Below are 21,151 nucleotides of genomic sequence, written 5' to 3'. Positions count from 1 at the left end.
CCAGAGACTGGCTGAAGGAATACAAGCAGGTGCCCCTCCTTCTTACCTGCAGTACTGTCACTAAGTCTGTCTTTGTTTTCCTGGATAGAACTGATCTCAGCCTGTGGAAACACAAACATGACTTAAAAGAACATTCAATGTAATCTAGTCAGAAAGTAGCAAGCAGGTTTTCTTCTCTGAGTTGACATGGGACGGAGGTGGCTCACCCTATCACAAAAGCAGCTAGAAAACCTAAAGGAAAGAGTAAGCTCTTCAGAAATAAATGGGAGCAGGACAGTTGCCTACTAAATGACAACTTCTAAAATGTTAGGAACTTCAAAGGTGATAGTCTCTAGGTGTTTTTCAGAAATCTCTTTTGGTGAATAAGATAGAAATGCATTTTAAGATAATTATGTCACCTTCAAAGTACTGAAGAACAGCAATGTTACTCAGGAGACTAAGATGTACCTGATACAGGCCATAGTCTTTTCAATCACTTGCTCTGTGTCAGAGAGCTGGACAATGAATAGGGAGGATAGAAGAATTGATGCCTTTGAGCTGTGGTGTTGGAGAAGAGTACTGAATATACTATAGACTGCTAAGAGAACAAACAGATTTGTCCTGGAGAGGGTGAAGCCAGGCTGCTCCTTGGAGGCAAGGATTCTGGGGCTTCGTCTGACATACTTTGGGCATGTTGCAAGGATGGGCCAGTTCTTGGAGAGGAAAGTCATGCTTGGGAGGGTAGAGGGACAGCGAAGGAGGGGAAGACCCTCTATGAGGTGGAATGATTCTGTCACTGGGGTAATGGGGTAGGTGTGTCAGAGAGTGAGATAGGTACAGGATAGAGCAGGGTTTAGGGCTGTTGTCGCTATGAGTCTCCAGGCAACTTGGTGGTATATAACAACAACAACAATCACTAATTAGGCTAACCCGAAGTGGTAAATACTCCTTTTATAATGAAGTAAAAAAAGTATTATAACTATCTGGCTTATACACTGGTCAAAATATGTTAAAGTTGGACCGTTTTAGCAGTGGCATTTTATAAATTATCTGCTACTAATATGTTATTATTAATCTTTTAAAAAGAAAAGTTCACAAATAAGACTTGTTGATAAATGCTGTAAATGGAATAAAAATTCTTATAGTCCCAAATTGATAACTGATGCCCAAAAGATTTCCTCCAAACCTTTATCCCCAAATGTCTGTTAACGTTATTACAAAAATTCTGCTAACTTCAAAGCTCAACTAACTCTCATTTCAAAATGGAATACAGCATAAATAATTTTAAGGAGGAAAAAAGAAATTGAGTGACTTGCCAGAAGTTAATGTTTCATCTAGATAAGCCAGAGACAATGATAAGCAATATCATTTTTCAGCACAAGAACTTTTTGTAGAAGTCCAAAACCTAAAAATAAAACAGCTTATTTTTGGCAAGTCTTTATCTCTACAAAAAGCTCTCCTTTCCCTTAAAAATACTTCTATATTTTTCAACTTTACTAAGGCATACTAAAATGTATCCTTTTAAAGTTTACAACTCAGATGTCTGAAAAATAGAAGCTGTTGTTGTTGTAGAGTTAGAACCGACCCATAGCTGACCCTCTGGTAGGTTTTCAGAGGCAGTTAATGACACAGGAGCAGACTGTCCATCAAATGTAAAACTAACATCACAACTAAGATGTAAAGTATTTCTATCAGTCCTAGAAGCTCCCTTGTGCTCACCCTGGACAATCCCTTTCCATCTCACTCCCTGGCAACCAGTATGCTTGTAGTTCCATTTTCAAGAACTATCACATATCACAGAGTATGGATTCTTTATGTGTCTGGCTTCTTACACGCATCATGATGATCTTCAGATTCACCTAAAATGTCATTTATACAGCAGTTTGTTCCTTTTTATTAATGAATATTAATCTATTATATGAGCAGATCTCATTTTGTTTATCCATTCCCTTGTTGATGGACATTTGGGTGTTTTCATGTTTATAGGCTTCTAGGTAAAGCTTCTGTAAATACTGCATGTAAAACTTTACAGAGGCATCTATATTCATTTCGTTTGGGTAATCGCTTTCAAGGGGATGGCTGGATCACACAAAAGGCATATATTTAACGTAAAAAACCTGCCAAACGGTTTTCTGAAGTTGTTATACTAGTTTACATTCCCACAAGCAAGGTGTGAGACTTCTATTTCCTCCATATCCTCATCAATACTACGTGGTGCTTTCAGTTTTTCAAAGTTCTTGTTGAGAGCTGTCAAATCATGTGTGACTCACAGGGACCCCATGTGGCATACAACTACCCCAGAGGGTTTTTTCTTGCTTCAGTTTGTACAGAAGCTGACTGCCAGGTTTTTTCCTGCAGAGCTGCTGGGTGAGTTTGAACCAATGCCGAGGCTAGTGGACAAGTGCTTACAGTTGTGCCACAAAGGTCCCTCCTTTCCTAACACTGTTGTTGTTAGGGGCTATCAAATCAGTTCTGATTCACAGCAACCCTGTGCACAACACAACTCAACAAGACAAACTCTGCCTGGTCTCACGCCATGCTCACAGTCACTGCTGTGTGTGAGCCCACTGTTGGAGCCACTCTGTCAAGTCTACCTTCTTGAGAGGCTCCCTCTGTTTTGCCAACCCTCTAATTGTATCCAGCATGATGCCCTCCTCTAGGGATCAGCACTTCCTGACAACATGTCCAAAGCATGTGAGATGAAGTCACTATCCTTGCTTCTAAGGAGTATTCTGACAGCACTTCTTTCAAGATAGATGTATTTGTTCCGCTGGCAGTCCAGGACACATGCAGTACTCCCTGCCAATACAGTGGCGCCAAGCCATTAATTCTTCTTTGATCTGCCTTATTCATTGTCCACAACTTTCACGTGTTTATGAGGCAACGGAACATACCATACATAGCCGTGGGTCAGGTGTACCTTAGCTCTCAAATTGACATCCTTGTTCTCAGAAGTTCTTTGCAGCAGATTTACCCAGTCTTATGTTTTTTGATTTCTTGGACATTTTCATAGGCATTACTTGTGGATCCAGGTAAAAGAAAATCTTTTAACAACCTCAATATTTTTTCCTTCTATTTTTCCATGATGTTGTTTATTAGTCCAGTTGTGAGGATTTTTGTTTCCTTTATTTTGAGGTATAATCCATGCTTTAGGACAGTGATCATTATCGGGTAAGTGTGACAATTCTAAGTGCATTCTATGTGTCTTTTTATATTATTTTGGTACAGAAATGGAAGTCAGTTCTTCCATACTTCTGAAAATCATAATTTCTGGTATCATCCTTAGTAATGCATTTACACAACAGTTACTGTAGAAGATACTAGGATATTTACATTAGCAGCATAATTTCCCCCTCTCCTTGTGTATGCATTGATATTAAATAATTTATTAATCAAGTCTAGTTGAAATATGCTCTGGTGGCTTAGTGATTAGGAGCTGTGCTGCCAACCCAAAGACACGGTTCAAATCCACCTTGGAGAACAAAAGGGGTAATCTCCTCTCATACCATTTTACTACCACTGGAAAACTTCTGTAGGGTCAGCAACAGAATATAGGGAAATGACAGAATATGTTCAATGTGCATCCAGTTAATCATATCATTGAATAATTTTTTTCCCCTCCCAGAGAAAGATTTATCTCAAGGAAATGGCTCACACACTTATAAGAGGCTGTAAATTGCTAAGTCCCTGGGTCAGACATCAGGATAGACTTTTCTTCTGAATCATGTAGCTGCTGGGGCTGCCGAATCCAAGACAGGCTAGTGAGATGGCAGAATGCTGGCTTTGGAGGCTGATTTATCCAAGACTGGCAGACCACATGGCAGGTTGCTGGCTCAAGTCCAAAAAACCAGAGGTCAGACAGTAATGAGTCACATGCATGATCTCAATTCAGTGGCAAGCAAGAAGCCTCTGCCAGATGTCCACATGTATTTAAGACAGGTCATACTGCCTGCCCCCTCCTCCAAAACTCACTTTGAACTGATTGCTCAGAGCAGATCTCATCATGGAAGTGATTGCATTATTCTTTAGAAATTCTTAGATAAACTAATTATATACTTGGAACATTTCATTTTAATAATTAGAAATTTCACTTTTCTTCCAAGTACATTTTCCCAGTGATTGTGAGATAGACAGATGCTGATCTGAAGTATTGTCTCATTCCCTTAAAATACTTACCAATTACCTGTAAAGCTCAGATGAATTCTTAGAGGTAGAATAAAGACCTAATGGATTTTCTAAAATATCTACAATAAATATTACTTGTATAGGCAGAAAACAGCTTTAGTTAAAAATATACAATTTACTCCTCAGATGAGATAAAAATCCACAAAGTTGATTTACTGTTGATTGGCATGAAATCATTTGAATGTGGGATAAGACTTGTTATGAGGCAAGTTCTTACCTGTCTTTTTTTTCAGTGGATAAAATAGCTATTAATTTTTTTAAAAAAATAATTTATTAATCTTATTCTTTTTCAAAAGAGGTTTCTAGCAGGAAAAAACACTTAAGGGAGTCTTTCTTGGTGACAAAAGACATTCAATTTGCCTGGGGTATAACTTTAAAAACGCCACTCTATCATGTATCTTCAGCTTTGTTATCAGGAAGAACCAGTCCCTGGATAATGGTACCACTTTGGTTACGTAAAGATCAGGGGTCAGTGAAAATAGAGAAATCCACAATGAGAGAGATGGACAGAGTGATGGCAACAGTGGGTTCAAACATGGGCAGTGACTGTGGGGACGGCGAAGGACTGGGCAGTGTTGATTGTGTCATACATAGCATTAAAACCAATTGGATGGTACTGCACCCAATAACAACAAGAACATTGATCTTAAAACTGAGTAGCAAACTTGAACACAGGAAAGATGTACCTTGAAGGGCGGTTCAGTAAAAAATACTGATTCCTTTCCAGAAAGGGGTGTTGATGTTATTGATCTTGGGGAAGACACATCACTCAACTAGAAAAACAAAATTAAAACCACCAATTAAGGATACTTCTTGAAAGAGTTTTCTTCTCTAGTATCAAATAATCAGTCAATGTAACCAATGTAAACAGGTCTACAAATAATTATCTTTAAACCCCAAACTAATCTTAGTCCTGCTGAGTTTAATCCAACTGACTGAGACCCTGCAAAATAGGGTAGAAGTGCCCTATCAGGTTCCCAAAGCTGAAATTTTGATGGAAGTAGATTGCTGCATCCTTTCCCTGCAGACTGGCTGATGGACTTCAACCACTGACCTCTCAGTTACCAGCTGAGTGCTTAAGCACTTTGCCAACTGGGCTCCTTTTTTAGCTTCAAGTAAATCTCATATAACATTTTTTCCATGCAATTCAGCTACCTCAAACACTTTTAAAGTTGAAAGAGTATCCCTTAGCTTTTAAAATATACTAACAACTTCAATTATAGATTAAGATTATTAATGAAGACCCTGAAATGCATTTAAAATTAGTTATTCCTCCATGTGAAGGATGATTATTCTATTTGGTTTATGCTGGTTTGTAACTAACCTTAGTCTACGCTGTCACTGTCCAGATGCCTAAACTTCCTCCTTTATGTAGTACTCACTGATAGCCAATCTGAAAGGTATCTGCTGTTAGGAGCTGCTGAGTCAGACCTGACTCACAGCTGACCCTCCAGCTGGTGTTCAGAGGCTGTAAATCGCACGGGAGATTGGCATCTTTCTCCCTCGGAGCAGATGGTACAGTTGCACAGCCTGCCTTTGGGCTGGCAGCACAACTCCTTACTCCAGGCTATTGGGGCTTTTAAAAATGTAATCAGCAAGGTTTATATGTCTTAATATTTTCAGAAATAAAACTAATTTATTAATTCCCACAAAATGCCTATGTTGCATTACTGCTCTTTACTAGAGCTGATGATAGAAAGGACTAAACATAAAATGAGCATTATCTTCAGGCTCACGAGTTTTTAGGAAACTTCCTTGGGGCTTTTTTTTCTATAATTATATTTTATTAATTTTCATAAACATTTACAGAGACTTGGGGCTTTTTTGAAAAAAGCTATTATTCAATTATTTAGTTTTACAAGGTGAGAGTCAACATAATCTCCCTACTAATAAAACTACTTCACAATTTGTAACTGAAAACCACTAGCAACAAATTTTAGACACATATTTAAGGGAAGTTCTCCATTATTCTTTTCCCACTTACACACAAATGGCTCTGCTGTTATAGGTCTGCTGATTGCTGCTTTGTTTGTTACCTGGGTAGGACTGATAGGAGGTGGTGGAGCTTTGCGTTTTTTTGGAGTTCCACTTCTTTCTGAGCTTATTTTAGAGACTTGATCATGCTGAAAGTTATCACAGTCCGAAGAACGGAGGGGGGTTAGTTAGGTTAGTAAAGTCCGAGCAAGTAGTTTCATCAAACAACTGAGAAACACCCCAACAGCTCATGCATTTCTTACTGCTCAAAATTTGGATGCTGAGACCTAGATAAACATAAGTAATATGCATGCTCCAAGTTTTCGTCCAGCAGCCCATGTTTTTAATAGCAGGAAATTAAAAATACAAGACAAACTGGATTAAGTCGGTGGTGGAAAACTGGGAAAGTGGAGGATGAGGACCCATCTACCACATTAGAACTCTGAATACATTCACAATCTGGCTTCCCATCTTAATAAAAAGGGGCACTATTTCCTCCTGATCTCCTTTACTTAAAGAACTTAAATAAGTGGATGGAGGAGGGGGAAACCTTTCCTCTGAAGTTCATGGATAAATATGCAGTATAGTTAGCATTCAATTAATTCAGTACTGAGTATTTACAGTTTATAGTTTCTTCAAAGTCCTTAATGTATAAGTAAATACATATTGCAGACAAGCATATAGTTTGTCGTTAATAAAATACATAGATACTGACAAACAATATTTAGGGGAAAACTCCCAAAATAACAGAATAAACACGTCAAACAATTTCTACTCTGTTAAAAAGCAGATGAAAGTTTGAAAAAGCCTCAAATGAAATAATAAAAAAAATTAATCTTTTATATTCATTAAGAGGTTACATTTCCATGATTATCAATCTGTATTCCATGTACTATTTGAGATATTTAAAACACAGTCATAGATATTTAAAATATTTAAAAACAGTCACAGAGTTGAAGCCACATTAAATATTCACACCAGTAGGAAAAATTAGTACATTTTGGAAGAAGATAAAGGAGTTGAAAGTTTAAAGTTACATGCTTTCGAAATTGTGTCACTCATGAAGAAAGTATTACCTCATTACAATGGATCTATCTCTTCCATCAAAGATATTTCAGTCCTTAAGTATTTTCAGTATAATCTATATTACTTTTCTAATGAACAACTGAGTAGTTTGATCTTCTCATTTTCAAGTTCTTACAACCAAAAAGTAAAAGAAAAAAAATTTATTCTATCCCCTGAAGATAAATACCTGCTTTGGTTTTGTCGTTATCTTTAAATCTGTAGGGAGAAGTAAAAAACAAAACAAAAAACTGTCAGAATCGTAGTGACACATGTGTTCTTTGAGTTGGAGCACACATACCATTTAACATTTCATTTTTCTTTTAGATCTTTTAAAATAATATGAAAATATATCGTACTGCACACATTCCTTTACCCTTTGGGGAAAGTCAAGTGGGTAAATTAGAAACAACACTGGCTATTTTCTTTTACATACCAGCATCCTGAGAGATCTTTGATAATAGAAGGCTTTGAATTCCTGCATTTTCTGAGAGTTTGGAATAATGTAAGGCATTGTGTCCAAGAGAATCGACAAGTTTTAAATCTGCACCCTTTTTAATTAAGGCTTCCACAGCATTAGAGCTGCCAACTTCACAGGCTAGCATGAGAGCAGATCTAAAGAAAAACAGATACACCAAATTAGTAATTACAGTATTTATATCCTGGGATATTATATCACTTTTCTAGAAAACAGTGAAAAGGAGATAAAGTAACAGCTAAATTTTTACTGCACTTAATCTCCTGGGGAATCCAAAATGGAATGCTATTTAGAGAAATGGAATTAAAAATGGAATGCGACCTTGACTATGCATTCAATTATTGTATCAAAAGAAATTATGGATAACATTTCAAAGAATGGGAATTGCAGAACACTTAATCGTACTCCAGTGGAACCTTAACATAGACCAAGATGCAGTTGTTGGGACAGAAGAGAGTGATACCACATGCTTGAAAACCAGGAAAAGTGACATTAGGGCCGTACTTGGTCATCATATATAAGCAACCTGTACACTGAGCAATTAATCCAAGAAGGTGGCCTATATGAAGAACAACACAGCATCAGGATTGTGAAAGACTCATTAACAATCTATACTTAGCAGATGACACACAATCTTACTTGCAAAAAAATAAGATGAATTGAAGTTCTTAGAAATGAAGTTCAAAAACCTGAGGTATGGATTATACCACAACATAAATAAAATAAGCAAAAAAAATATTATCGTCACAAATGAACTGATAAGCAATATCATGGCACACAGAGAAAAGACTGAAGTTGTCAAGGGTTTAACTTGTAATCACAATCAATACCATAGAAACTGCAGTCTAGAAATTAAAATGGACTGCACTGGGCAAATTCGCTGCAAACAACTTTCTTACGTGTTAAAGAGCAAGGATGCCACTTTGAGGAGAAAGGTGTGCCTGACTCAAGCCACAGTATTTTCTTTCACCTCAAAGGCATGTGAAAGTTGAACACTGAACAAGGAAGACTCAAGAAAAATGGATTCCTTTAAATTATCTTTCACCTCAAAGGCATGTGAAAGTTGAATACTGAATAAGGAAGACTCAAGAAAAATGGATTCCTTTAAATTACGGTGCTGGAGAAGAACAGTGAATAAATCATGAACTGCTTAAAGAACAAACAGAGCTATCTTGAACAGAGCGTGGCCGCAATGATCTAGAGAGGCAAGATGCTGAGACCTTATCTCTCATACTTTGGGGCATATTATCAGGAAGGCTCAGTTCCAGGAGGAAGACCCTCTGCTTGCTAAAGCAGCGGGTCAGCAAAAAGGTAAGGTCCTTAATGAGAAGAAGGGACTCAGGGACTGGACAAATGAGCTCAAGCTCAAGGCATGAGGCAGGCACAGAACGGAGCAGTGCTCGGCTGTGCTGTAGACAAGGTTGCAAGGGGTTAGAAGCAACTCGATGCCATCTGACACCACCACCATCTAGACAGCGTGCTGTCAAGGTGACTCCAACTCCCAGTGAGTGATGCCGCAGGACAGAGCAAACCTGCCCTGCACAGTCCCCGAGGCTGTCCTCTTTACACGAGCATACCACCAAGTCTTTTCTCCCACGAGACCACACTGGGTTCTCACAATCTTTTGGTTAGCAAACAAAGGCTTAACCATTGGGCCATCAGGGTTCTTGAGGATAAAATTAGTTAAAGGCTTTTTCAAAATGTTAGATCAAATAAAAATTAAAGCCATGTTAAGTCTTGGAAAAGGGGCAGCTGGAATGCTCCTTTGAGGCAAAGATGGCAAAGCTTCGTCTCTCTACTCTGGACATGTTAAGATATTGGAAAAGGATATCATGCTTGGAAATGTGGAGAGAAGAGAGGAAGACCCTCAACATGATGGACTGACCTAGTGACCTGCAGCCATGGGCTCAAGTGAGTCAGGGACCGTGAAGATGGCAAAAGCTAGGACAGGATGCAGCCCTATTGTTCGTAGGGTCACTATGAGTAGTATTTGACTCGATGGCACCTAACAACAACAATCACAGACATCTGACATAATAGGATAAAAATCACTATGACTGGCACAAATCTTGTCCTTTCCCTTTCAAGCACCTTAAATTGCTTACAGTTGCCAGGAGGTGGAAGTGACTCAGTGGCAATGGGTTTGGTTATTCTGGTTTGACATGTCACTACCACTGTCTTTATTTTTAAAAGCCAGTATGTTTACTCTCACTGACTTTGAATGATAATAAACTGGATGCTAGTTTGTCAAGTTACAGGAAATACCTATTTATGTCAGTATTCAATATTCACATCACAGTTAGAAATGAGGCCCAGAGAGGTCTAGGGGAGGAAAATTAGTTTATAAAAAGATCAAAACATAGTCTTGATTATCAAAGGCAGAAAATTAAAACAAACAAGCAAAAAGAAGTGGAAAACACTTTATAACACATCATTTAAATGTAGCTGGGATATTTTGAGGACACTCTGAGAAGTGTGGCTGCTAAAGTAAATGAAGTGATTTCTGATTCTGGGTACCTTCCATTTCTGTCCCTGGAATTGGCATCTGCCCCATGGTCCAGGAGAAAGTGGCAGACCTCACTGTGGCCATTCTGTATTGCAAGAAGCAGTGGTATATTTCCATCCTAAAAGAAAGAGTCAGATGAAGAATCTAAACATCATAAATGAATGATAAACAGAATATGGAGTGGACTATTTCCATAAACCGTGGATTGCCAGAATGAACAAATCTGTCTCAGAAGAGGTAACTGCCAGCATACTCCTTAGATGGGAGGATGTGAGGCACTGTCTCATCTAAAACATCTAACATTTTAGGCAAGCTGTCAGGAAGGACTGTCACACTTGGTCAAGTAGAAGGTCATCGAAAAAGATGAGGACCCTCACTGAAATGGACTGATGGGGGCAGCAACAATGGCCTCACACGTAGCAACAACTACAACTGAGTTCTGACTCACAGTTCAGAACTGCCCCACAGGGTTTCTAGGGTTGTAATATTTATTTATGGGAGCAGATGGTGAGGTTTGAACTGCTACCTTCCTGGTTAGCAGCCGAGTGTTTAGCCATTGCACCACCAGGTATCCTTTGCATCCTTAAGTAGACAGGACCCTCACTCACTCAATGCCATTGAGATGAAACTGACTCCTCACTAACCCTCCAGCGGGTTTTCAGAGGCAATAACGCACAGAGGAGGAGGCTGTCCATCTTTCTCCTGCAGGCTGCTAGTGAATTCGAGTTGTCTGCCTTTGAGTTTCCAGCACTACTCCTTATCCACTAGGCCACCAGAGAACTCTTAAGTAGATAGAACAAGCATGTGAATTTCTCCTCAAAAGAGGTCAGGTTAAAATAGTTCAAAACAGTGAGGTTAAAATAGCCTAGAGAGGTAATCTTAAAAGTTGTGTGACATTAGACAGAAGGTAGCCAAGATAATAATACATGGGTACAGAAGAAAAAAAAGTGAGAACTCTTCACTGGGATTCTTTTTTAAAAAACCAAGATTAATATAACTACTTTGGTGGATTGTTGAACTTTTTCAGATACATGTACAGGAACTGTATGTTCCCGCAAGTCTTATTTTAGGTTTAGGGACAAGCTGGGGCTATTACAGGGTGCTCTGGTGCTCTACTCTGTGGGGAGCTGCGCTGCCTATCTGCTCGTTCATATCCACCAACAGGTCCATGGGAGAAAGACAGGCAATCATCTTCTGCGCAATTTACAGCCTCCGAAAAAAAGCCAGCAGTCAGGTCTGAATTGATCACAGTGAGTTATATCTGTTTGAGGGGCTATTGTGAATCCATTTCCAGGATGAAAACCAACAGATTTTGAAGGGGGTGGTGGGGAGAAGTCAGTCTCTAAAGTCTTGGTGAAGGATGCCAGAGTACAGAAATGGTGAAGTGCTTGGTCACTAATCAAAAGGTTGGTGGTTCGAAGCTACCCAGAGGCTTTACAGGACAAAGACCTGGTAATCTAGTCCTGCATTTATTTGTTGTTGTTGTGTGTATTCCTGTGTATATAATGGCCTAGAAAATCCTGTGGGTTAGTTCTACTCTGTCACCAGGGACTATGGTGAGTTGAAATCAACTCCGGGGCCCTTCCTGACATCAAGAACAAAGTCTTTGTGCTCCTCAGAAGTATCCCACAGTGCTCTGCAAACCACGTCCATGCCACCTGGTACTTACCAAGTCCTTGGTGTTGACAGGGCTCCTGTGCTCACAGAGAACCTGCACGGCCTGAAGACAGCCCTGGGCCGCTGAGGGAGAAAAGCACACACACCACGGGGTCACAAAGCTACATCCTGGGGCGGCCAACACTCCTAGAGGGACAGCGTCACGTCCTACTCCGTGTGAAGACACTCGCTCTAACTGCACTGCTGGGGAAGCACTGCTACGGAAGCACTGCTGGGCATGGGCAGGTGAGGGAAGAGGTGTTATTAACTACAGGTACACCTCAGAGACATTGTGGGTTGGGTTCCAGACCACGATGATGAGGCAAACATTGCAGTAAAACAAGTCACATCAAATTTTGGACTCCCAGTGCATACACGTTATGTTTACACTATGGTCTATTAGAAAGAGCTCTGGGAGCATAATCTGTAGAGAAAAGCACCACTAGCTGAATGGCTGTGGCTCTCTGGTGGTTCAATCCACTGGATGTTCCATGGGAGAAAGACAGGCAATCTCCTCTCATTGATTTATGGCCTCAAAAACCCCTCAGGAGGGTCAATTATGAGCCAGCTTTTGCTGGCAATGACTTTTGACTAGTCTGGTAAGTGTGTCATGTTGTTGTGTACTGTTGAGTGAACCAGCCCATAGCTGACCCTCTGATGGGTTTTCAGAAGCAGAAAATCAAATGGGAGGAGACTGCTCATCTTTTCCCTGCAGAGCAGCTAGTGGGTTTGAACAATGCAATCTTTGCATTGGCAGCTCAATTCCTTACTACTAAGAAATATAGGAAATATTGCAAAAATTATCAAAATATACCAAAGAGACATGAAGTGAACACATGCCACTGGGAAATTGGTGCGGTTAACCTTGCCTGACATAGGGTGGCCGCTACCCTGCGCATTTGTGAAAAATGCCGTATCTGCACAGTGCAGATGGAACAAGGCATATGCCAATACTGCTTAATTTCAGAGTTATCAGAGTCTAAAATCAGTGACTGCTGCTTGCCTCTAGGCAAATGTTTGGCTTAGCCTTTAGAAGAATTTAGCTTTTCCATAATCAGCAATAAAAGGAACCTGGTCATGGAATCAGCCCAGTATTCAGTATCAGAGGCTTATCATTCGATGCTGTGAGGCAGGGAGCAGGGAAAATGCTGGTGGGTAAAACTGGCTGATGCTCATGATGATGGGCAAATGGAAAGACTCACCATGCCTGACCCGAGATCCACAAATGCCCAAGAACACCTCTTGGTTTAAACAAGAACTTTCATTGAGGTAAACTCAGCATTTCCCCTGGAGGTGGCGGATCATTCTAGTGGATGATACACAGGGGAGCCAATGCCTGCAGATCCAGGCCTGGGTGAATGGGGCGGCGAAAGAAATGGCTGCATACAGCTAGGGTCTGGAATGACGAGGGAAGGGAAACTGGACTTCCATATGTTACAGCAGAGGGAGTGGGGTCTGCTATGTGTCACTCCATGTCACATCCAATGTGGGTGTTTTCTTGGAGCCAAAGTGAGACTCTTGGAGAGGAAGTAGGGTCCAAGCTAGTGGACTGACAATTTCTTGGTAAAACCTTTAATGTTTTACACATTGAATAAAATGGGTATGTCTAGGCATGATGATAGAGACTGGCATCAAGAAGCAACGTAGTGAGGCCAGCAGCCTGAACAGGAAGATGGACCATTAGCTTTATTTGAGACAGAAGACAAGTCAGGGAGTGACACTTACCTGCATAATGTAAAGCTGTTTTCCCAGAGCCGTCAGTGCTCTCCGCTGAGCATTTAGACTGCAAGGCAAAAGCAACCACACATATATACGTAAAATGTGCATACTTGATTCAGTTGAGCTTTTATTACTGGGGAGGAGACAGAAATAAATATGCCCTAGTCACTGCAGTCCTGGGTTCCCAGTCCCTGACTAGACCATGTGAGGCTGGGCTCAAACCGTCACACCTTTGCTGCTTCAGTTGCCCATTTCTCTCCTCTGTCTCTAATTCATTGGTCCTACCAGCCAACAAACATGGTCTATGAGCTCCCATCTGGAGACCACATTTCCCCCCATTTCCTGGTTTAATTCTCTGTTCCCCGTCACCAAACCAACTTTCTCTCAAGAACCATCCACAAAGACTACACGTCCCCACTTCCTATCCACTCCTAAATGCACTGCAATCGGGCTCTGCTCTCAAGACTCCACAGAGGTGGTCCTGGTCTCAAGGGCACCAATACCCATCAAGGTTGCAGGGACAATGTAATTTTTTCTCTCTTCTTACCGATTTCTTAGCAGCAACCCATGCCCTTTCTTTGAAGCATGCCTTCACCCGACTCCCAGAAATCAGGCCCACCCCTTCCTGCTGCTTCTCCCACTGCTCTGGCCCCTCTTCTTTCTCTCAAAACCAAGACCCAAACTATCTGCCATTGGTTTGACTCGAAGTCATGTTGACCCCACATGCGCCAGAGTTCAACTGTGCTCCACGGGGTTTTCAATGACTTAGCGTTTGAAGTGGATCAACAAGGTCTTCTGGTGAACACTGAGTAAAGTACATGAAACATTTGTGCCCCCCAGGGATCCCTGGTCAAACACAACAAACAAAAAACTATAGAAAGAAAGAGTTTGCTCGGTGCTCAGTCCCAGGATCCTGTCTCCTTGCTCTCCAGGCTCTCATCCTCACTATCTCATTCACACCCACAGCTTCAAATACCATCTAGAAGCTGCCAACTCCAAAGTACACATTTTAAAAATAAAAATAATAATAATAATAATAATAATAATAATAATAATAATAATAATAATAATAATAATATGCATTATGTTGTTGTTGTGCCGTTGAGTCAAGTGACTCATACTGACCCTACGTACAACAGCTCTGAACCCTGCTCTACCCTGTGCAAACCTTATTGTCTCTGACACATTCACTGCCATTATCCCAGGCTAAACCAAACCATCTCATCAAGCATCTTCCTCTCTTGCGCTGTTCCTTCAACCCCCCAAACATGATGTCCCTCTCAAAGGACTGGTTACCCCTTGCAACATGCCCAAAGTATGTGACACAGAGCTTCAGAATCCTTGCCTCCAAGGATTCTGGTCTCAACCTCTCCAGAATGAACCTTTTTGTTCTCCTAGCAGTTTATGGAATATTCAATATTCTTCTCCAGCACCACAGCTCAAAGGCATCAATTCTCCTTCTATCATAATATAAATAATCTAAAATGACTTTTTTTATATCTTACTGAGCTCAGGAATGATTTGTATCTAAACTGTCACACCATTCCTGCTCCCAAGAATTCCTTTAAGCAATGCTAAGGAGGCACAAATAATGGTTTTCTCAAAAAGAAATAGGCACAGAAAAGTTAAGTAATCTGTATTTTAAGTAAGGAGCAGAGCTGAGATTCGAACTGAGATAGGAGGGCTGTAGCTTGTGTTCTTAACCATATACAATAGCTGTCTCGTCTAAGGACCTGCCTCAATACCCATGGCTGCTGACACACCTCTACTATGGTGTCTCTCAAGGAAATACAGTACTTCACACAGAACGGTCAAAACTTGGCTTCTCCCCGCTCGTGGCCAGCCTAATGCTCTTCTAGGTCTCTGTCAACAGCACTAACATCAGTCTAGTCAATAAGCCAAGAACTGCTCAATCATTTTTTATTTCCTCTTCTTTACCTCCTACTGTATCTAAGCTAGGGTACTCTGGTGGCCTAGTTAGTAGAGAGTTGTGGTGCCAAACCAAAGGTGGACAATTCAAATCTACCAACTCCTCCTTGGGATAAAGGTGGGCAATGAGAGGCTGTGAAAGTTATAGCTTCTGAAAACTTCGCTGAAAGGTTAACTCTGACTTAGTTCTGACTCAATGGCAATGAGAGATTTTTGATAACTAATCTAGGGAGCCCAAACAAGGTAAGAGAGTTGAACAGAAGATGTAAAGGGGCTGCTCAAGAAGACAAAGTGAAGAACTATAATGAAATATGCAAAGAGCTGGAGTTAGGAAACCAAAGGGGAAGAACACATTTGGCATTTCTGAAGCTGAGAGAATGAACAGGTAAATTCTAACCTTAACTTGCAACACTGAAGGATTCCATGGGCAATCTTAAATGATGCAGGAAGCATCAAAAGAAGATGTAAGCAATACATAGTCACTGTACCAGAACAACTGGTCAACACAGAACCACTTTAGGAAATAGCATATGATCAACAGTCCTGGAGGAAGAAGCTGCACTGAAGGCATTGGCAAAAAGTAAGGAACCAAGAACTGATGGTATACCAGCTGAGCTGTTTGAGAAAATAGTGCAACTCTGGACATGCTCACCAATCTCTGTCAACAAATATGAAAGTCAGCTACTTGGCCAATTGACTGGAAGAGATCCAACTTTGTTCCTTTTCCCCAAAAGGGTGGTCCTACAGAATGGGGAAATTATCGAACATCAAAAACACAGAAATCCTCATCACTGGACCAACAGGCAACCGCCACCATGACAGATGGAGAAACGACTGAAGTTGTAAATGATGTCATTTTACCTGGCTCCACAATCATCATCCATGGACTCAGAATTCAAGCTATCAAAAGATGGGCTGCATCTGGGAAATCTGTTGTCAAAGACCTCTCCAGAGTTCTCTAAAGAGCAAAGATGTTAGTTTAAAAACTTAAGATATGCCTGACCCATGAAATTTTTAATTGCTTCCTATGCATCTGAGAGTTGATTTGGACACTGACTAAGGATGACAGAAGAATAGATGCCTCTGAATTGCAGTGTTGGAGAAGAATACTGATTATCCCATGGACTGACAAAAGAACAAACAAATAAGTGCAACCAAGGTGCTCATTAGAATCAAGGTGAAACTTGACTTCACATATTTTGGGCACTTTAAGAACCTAAGTGGTGAGCTCTGGTGGCCAAGTGACATGAAGCTGCACTGCAATCCCAGAGGTGAGTGGTTCAAATCCACCAGATGCTCTGCTGCAGAAGGAGGGACAATCTCCTCCTGTACCAGTCAGATCCGATTTGATCACACACACACACACACACACACACACACACACACACCCTATGTATACTCATAGCCTTGAGGAGGTGGAACTTCAACATGGCAGCTACTGAGAGAGGGAGAGAATCTCCAGCAAACCAAAGATGAGAGAAAAGACCCAATAATAGTCCACAGAGACTGTTCTGGATCCTGCTTTAGTGAGTCTTGAGAGATTGGGTTCTTACAATATAGGACGCAACTACTGGTTTCTCTGTCTGAAATAAGAGGGAATAAAAACAAAGGAATAAGAAAATTATTGTTCCAGAGGACTAATGGATCACATGAACCTCAACTTTCACTACCCTTGAGACCGGAAGAACTAGATGGTGCCTGGTTACGACTGTTGACTACTCTGAAAGGACTCACACTAGAAGAGCATAGGTAAGAGTGCGGGGAAATGTGGACCTGAACTCAAAACCACAAAAACAGGTTCAACCGAGCTTGGTGGAATCCCCAACACTATGCCCCTTAAACCACAAAAACAGGTTCAACCGAGCTTGGTGGAATCCCCAACACTATGCCCCTTAACCACCGTTCAGCTAAATAAAGGGTAGGCTGATAAGTCAATCAATCAGTACCACCACCGAGATACTCACGCCTTAGGGCAAGCAGCCATAACAGGTCAAAAGGGAGCCCTGGTCGTGTGGATAGTCACAGGGAGTTGCATTGCTCACCCAAAGGTGGTGCTTCTCTGGACAAAGATCGGCAAGCTCTTCCTGTGCTATTTATAGCTTCTGAAAACTCACTGAAGATCAGCTGCGAGCTGACAACTTGACAGTAATGAACATAAAGTAGGTAAAAGGATAGCATTTGAGTTGAGTGGTCTCCTCCAGCAAATGTTTATAGCTTCAGAAACTCAGCTGGCGGGTCACTATTGAATGGGTGGGCCCATTGCTGGGCAGTGGGTTTGGCAGTCTTTTAATCTGGTTTAGGCATTGGGCTCTTGTGAAGAATTCTTTTTCAACAAGTATCCAGAGAGAAGGCCAGTGTTCAGATCAGGCAATCTTAGCACAAAATGCCTGTCCTTCACTGATGAGAAGAGTGGAGATCAAGTTTTGACTGGCCATGCTTTGGCCTAATTTTAGAACAGTACAAGAACTGTTTAAGAGCTTCAAAGATTTCAGAGAAAAGCCAATCTATTTGAACACAGATATAAAATTACACTAGAGGCTAGGCTATCTGGCCCTCGCCCATAAAGATTTCCAGACTGTCAAGTTAAGTCTTCCTTCAAATCAGAGCCAGATGCAGAGCCTGGAGAGGGAGGCTGGGACGGGACTGGAGATTTAAAACACAAATAAATAAAGGAATTGAGGCCTGACAGAGGGTGTGGAGGTGGGGCGCTTGGGCAAAGCAATTTGTCCTTTATCCAAAGTGGATGGTCCCCAAGGGGGCTGATAGGGAAAGTTCACTTTTCACTGTCTTCAGGAGGAAGCCACATGATGCAACATCCCAGGCGTGCACCTATTTGTTTTGAATTTAGCTTCAAAGCCCTGCAAAGGTTAAGCATTCCTGGCACTGGTGGTAGCTTGCTTCAAGTAACACAAAGCAAGAAACTGTGTGATCCACAGAGCATGACAAGCTGAAGAATGTCACCGCATTTCAAGAGCAAGAGTGCAGAGGCAAATTAGTGCAAGACGCTGGGTCCCAAGTCAGTGCTCGGGAAGGCAGAGCCAGCAGCTAAACAGAACAGACTCCATGGAGCACATGCTTTAAGGCTTGATTCTGTCCCCGAAAATGGCCGGCTTATAGTTTGACTGGCAACAGCTGGTCATCTCTGGACAGACCGCCACTGAGAGCACCAGAAACATTCATCTTTAAGAATTTACAAAGGCTGTCATTTTCAGGCACCAGTATAAACTTCCTGGCAAGGTTACTGAACCAGGGAGTTGGCTTAAAATGACAAAGACGACTAAAACCAAGAACCTAAACAAAAACCGAGGACTACAAGCTCATCAAGTTACAGGCAAGGACATTGTGGTTGGAATTTTGCTTCTCAAAATGAACTGCACGCTACTCAGGATTTAAAGAGAGAAGAACGGGAGGGTAAGGCAGTGGCTGCCAAAGTCACCAAGAAAGCATGGAGAAGAGATCCTGAAAACTGTCCCAGTTACAGGGCACAATCATTCGGAAAGAGTGAAGAAAGGGAGGGGAAAGGCTCCTTCCCAGGATGACGTACCAATTTGTTGAGGACCCGCTTCCCTGCCAGGAGCACTGCTATGGAAATGATCTTGGCTATCATTTTGGTAGAAAGCTTTCTAGAAAAACCTCCAGGTTCTGGGATAGTATTTAAAGAAACATGCATGAGGGGAGGGAGCATTTCTTCCTCCAGAACTCTCACGACTTTACAGTCACAGAAGGACACATTCGTAAGTTTAGGTTGTTGCCACTTTACCTGAAGGAGCTTCCTGATGCACTCAGGGTGGCCGTTCTTGGCTGCGAGGTGCAGGGCGCTGTGTCCTACATGGGTTTAAAAATGAGAATGGGGGGTGAAAAAAGGGCACACATTTTTAATCTCTTATCTGTTCTAATGAAGACAACTATGCGGAAATAAATGGTCCCCAACAAAGAGGGACTGTTGCTGCTCAGAGCGTAGCTTCAAATTCTTATCTGGAAAGTTCTGTGTGACCAAGCAGAGTGAGCACACAGCACCCCGAATGCCAGATAACATTCTCGGACCACCCCACGTGCCTCTCTCCTGCGCTGCAGTTGCGTTCTAGGCTAGAGGCCTGCGGCAGATGGGAGACAGGGTTTATGCGATCTGCTTTCAGCAGTCAGCATGTCAAGTGTCCTATCTAGGCATGCGTGCCAGGCTAGAGTGACCTCAGTCAACTCAACTCCCGGTGATGTTGACCCTCCACCGGGCTACCAAGAACAGAACCTAACAAGAAGAGAATAAACCTAAACAGGTGGAGGCTGCCGCATTTTCCTTCCTGTAGAGCTGCTGGTGGATTTGAACTGCTGACTTTTAGGCCAGCAGCCCAACAAGAAATCCACTGCACCCCCCCAGCTCTTTACCCTATACCCATGCTGTTGTTATGTACCTTCAAGTCAGAACCAACTCACAGCTGACCCAAGTTTTCAGAGGAAGTAAATCGCACAGGAGAAGACTGTCCATCTTTCTCCTGTGGAGCAACTGGTGGAATCAAACTACATGCCTTTGGGTTGGCAGTGCATCTCCTTACCACCAGGCCATCCACGCTCCCAGGAACCAATAAAGGCAGCCAATCCCACAAACCAGCAGAGAATATAGCAAACAGTGATCATATTTAACTCTCTACCTTTTGCCTCTTATTTTTCTCTGATATAAATGTTCTCTAGGTACCAGATGGAACTTACCTGGAATTTTCAGATTCTCAAAGTTAACATACAGAAGGAGAAAGAATTATTATTATTATTATTTTAAAAAAACCCCTTACACACAATAAAATGCTACTATAGTACCATTGTCGTAAGTTTCCTTCATGAGACTTGACTCTAACACAATGGCGTTGACAGTTTTGTGTTCAAATTCCAGACATTTCCAAGGCTACACTCAGAATCCCTGGGTGGGGCCCATAAGAGTTAATGTATTTGGCTACATAACCAAAAGGTTAGAAGATCGAAACCATAGGCCAACCTGAAAAATCGACTCAAGGACATCTAATAACAATAATGCAGACATTTACAACTGAGCATTACACGTTTATTAAACTGACACTAAATTTCTTTCAAATGTTTCCTTCACTTAGATTGCTCATAAACTCAGATGAGATATGTCAATTCTGAAACTAATCAGTTAACACGTTGCTGCAAATGATGGCTATAGTGAAAAAAAAAAAAGTGTTTCTAAGGACGGTTGTCAATTTAAAAGTGTGTGGCAACGTGTACTTCACCCCATAATGTTCTCTGTGAAACATACCATACTGGAAGGTTTAGTTATAAAAGGCAAACCTGACCTCAATGACTCCAGTGGGTTCTTTCAAGTGGCCCAAAGATAATTTTAACTGTCCGAAGACTAAGGCCCTTACTCTTGGTGCAAACTTGGAAACTCTTGAGCCTGAGGTGGTGCCACCACTGCCCTAAGGGAAGTGAACATTTTCTAGAAAATCAAACCCCCTATGATTCCCTGGCCATTGTCCCAGATACATTTCAGTTGGAAACTCACTATAGAAAAAACTCTTCTATTATTTTATTGCTATTATGAATAACCCTGCTATGAACATGTTGTTGTTGTTGTTATGTGCCGTCGAGTCGCTTGCGACTCATAGCGACCCTATGTACAACAGCCCTAAACTCCGCTCTGTCCTGTGCCAATT

General features: G+C 41.4%; 1 protein-coding gene across 1 annotated transcript in view; it reads right to left on the bottom strand.

The window, feature by feature from the left end:
* RAI14 (retinoic acid induced 14) overlaps window positions 1-21,151 on the bottom strand; it is a 93,390-nt gene that overhangs the window by 18,403 nt on the left and 53,836 nt on the right. The window contains exons 3-10 of the mRNA XM_006896800.1: window positions 19,249-19,313; window positions 13,566-13,623; window positions 11,854-11,924; window positions 10,196-10,302; window positions 7,637-7,815; window positions 7,391-7,419; window positions 4,851-4,937; window positions 47-101 (exon numbers count right to left, since the gene is read on the bottom strand). Of these exons, the coding sequence (XP_006896862.1) occupies window positions 47-101; window positions 4,851-4,937; window positions 7,391-7,419; window positions 7,637-7,815; window positions 10,196-10,302; window positions 11,854-11,924; window positions 13,566-13,623; window positions 19,249-19,313 (651 nt within the window). The remainder of the gene's footprint in view (window positions 1-46; window positions 102-4,850; window positions 4,938-7,390; window positions 7,420-7,636; window positions 7,816-10,195; window positions 10,303-11,853; window positions 11,925-13,565; window positions 13,624-19,248; window positions 19,314-21,151) is intronic.

The sequence above is a fragment of the Elephantulus edwardii genome, unplaced genomic scaffold (assembly GCF_000299155.1).
Source record: "Elephantulus edwardii isolate Elephantulus edwardi_28Jun2011 unplaced genomic scaffold, EleEdw1.0 scaffold00191, whole genome shotgun sequence".
In the NCBI taxonomy this organism is placed as follows: Eukaryota; Metazoa; Chordata; class Mammalia; order Macroscelidea; family Macroscelididae; genus Elephantulus; species Elephantulus edwardii.
Note: the sequence above shows the minus strand (reverse complement) of the source record. Positions and strands in the feature narration are given on the sequence as shown.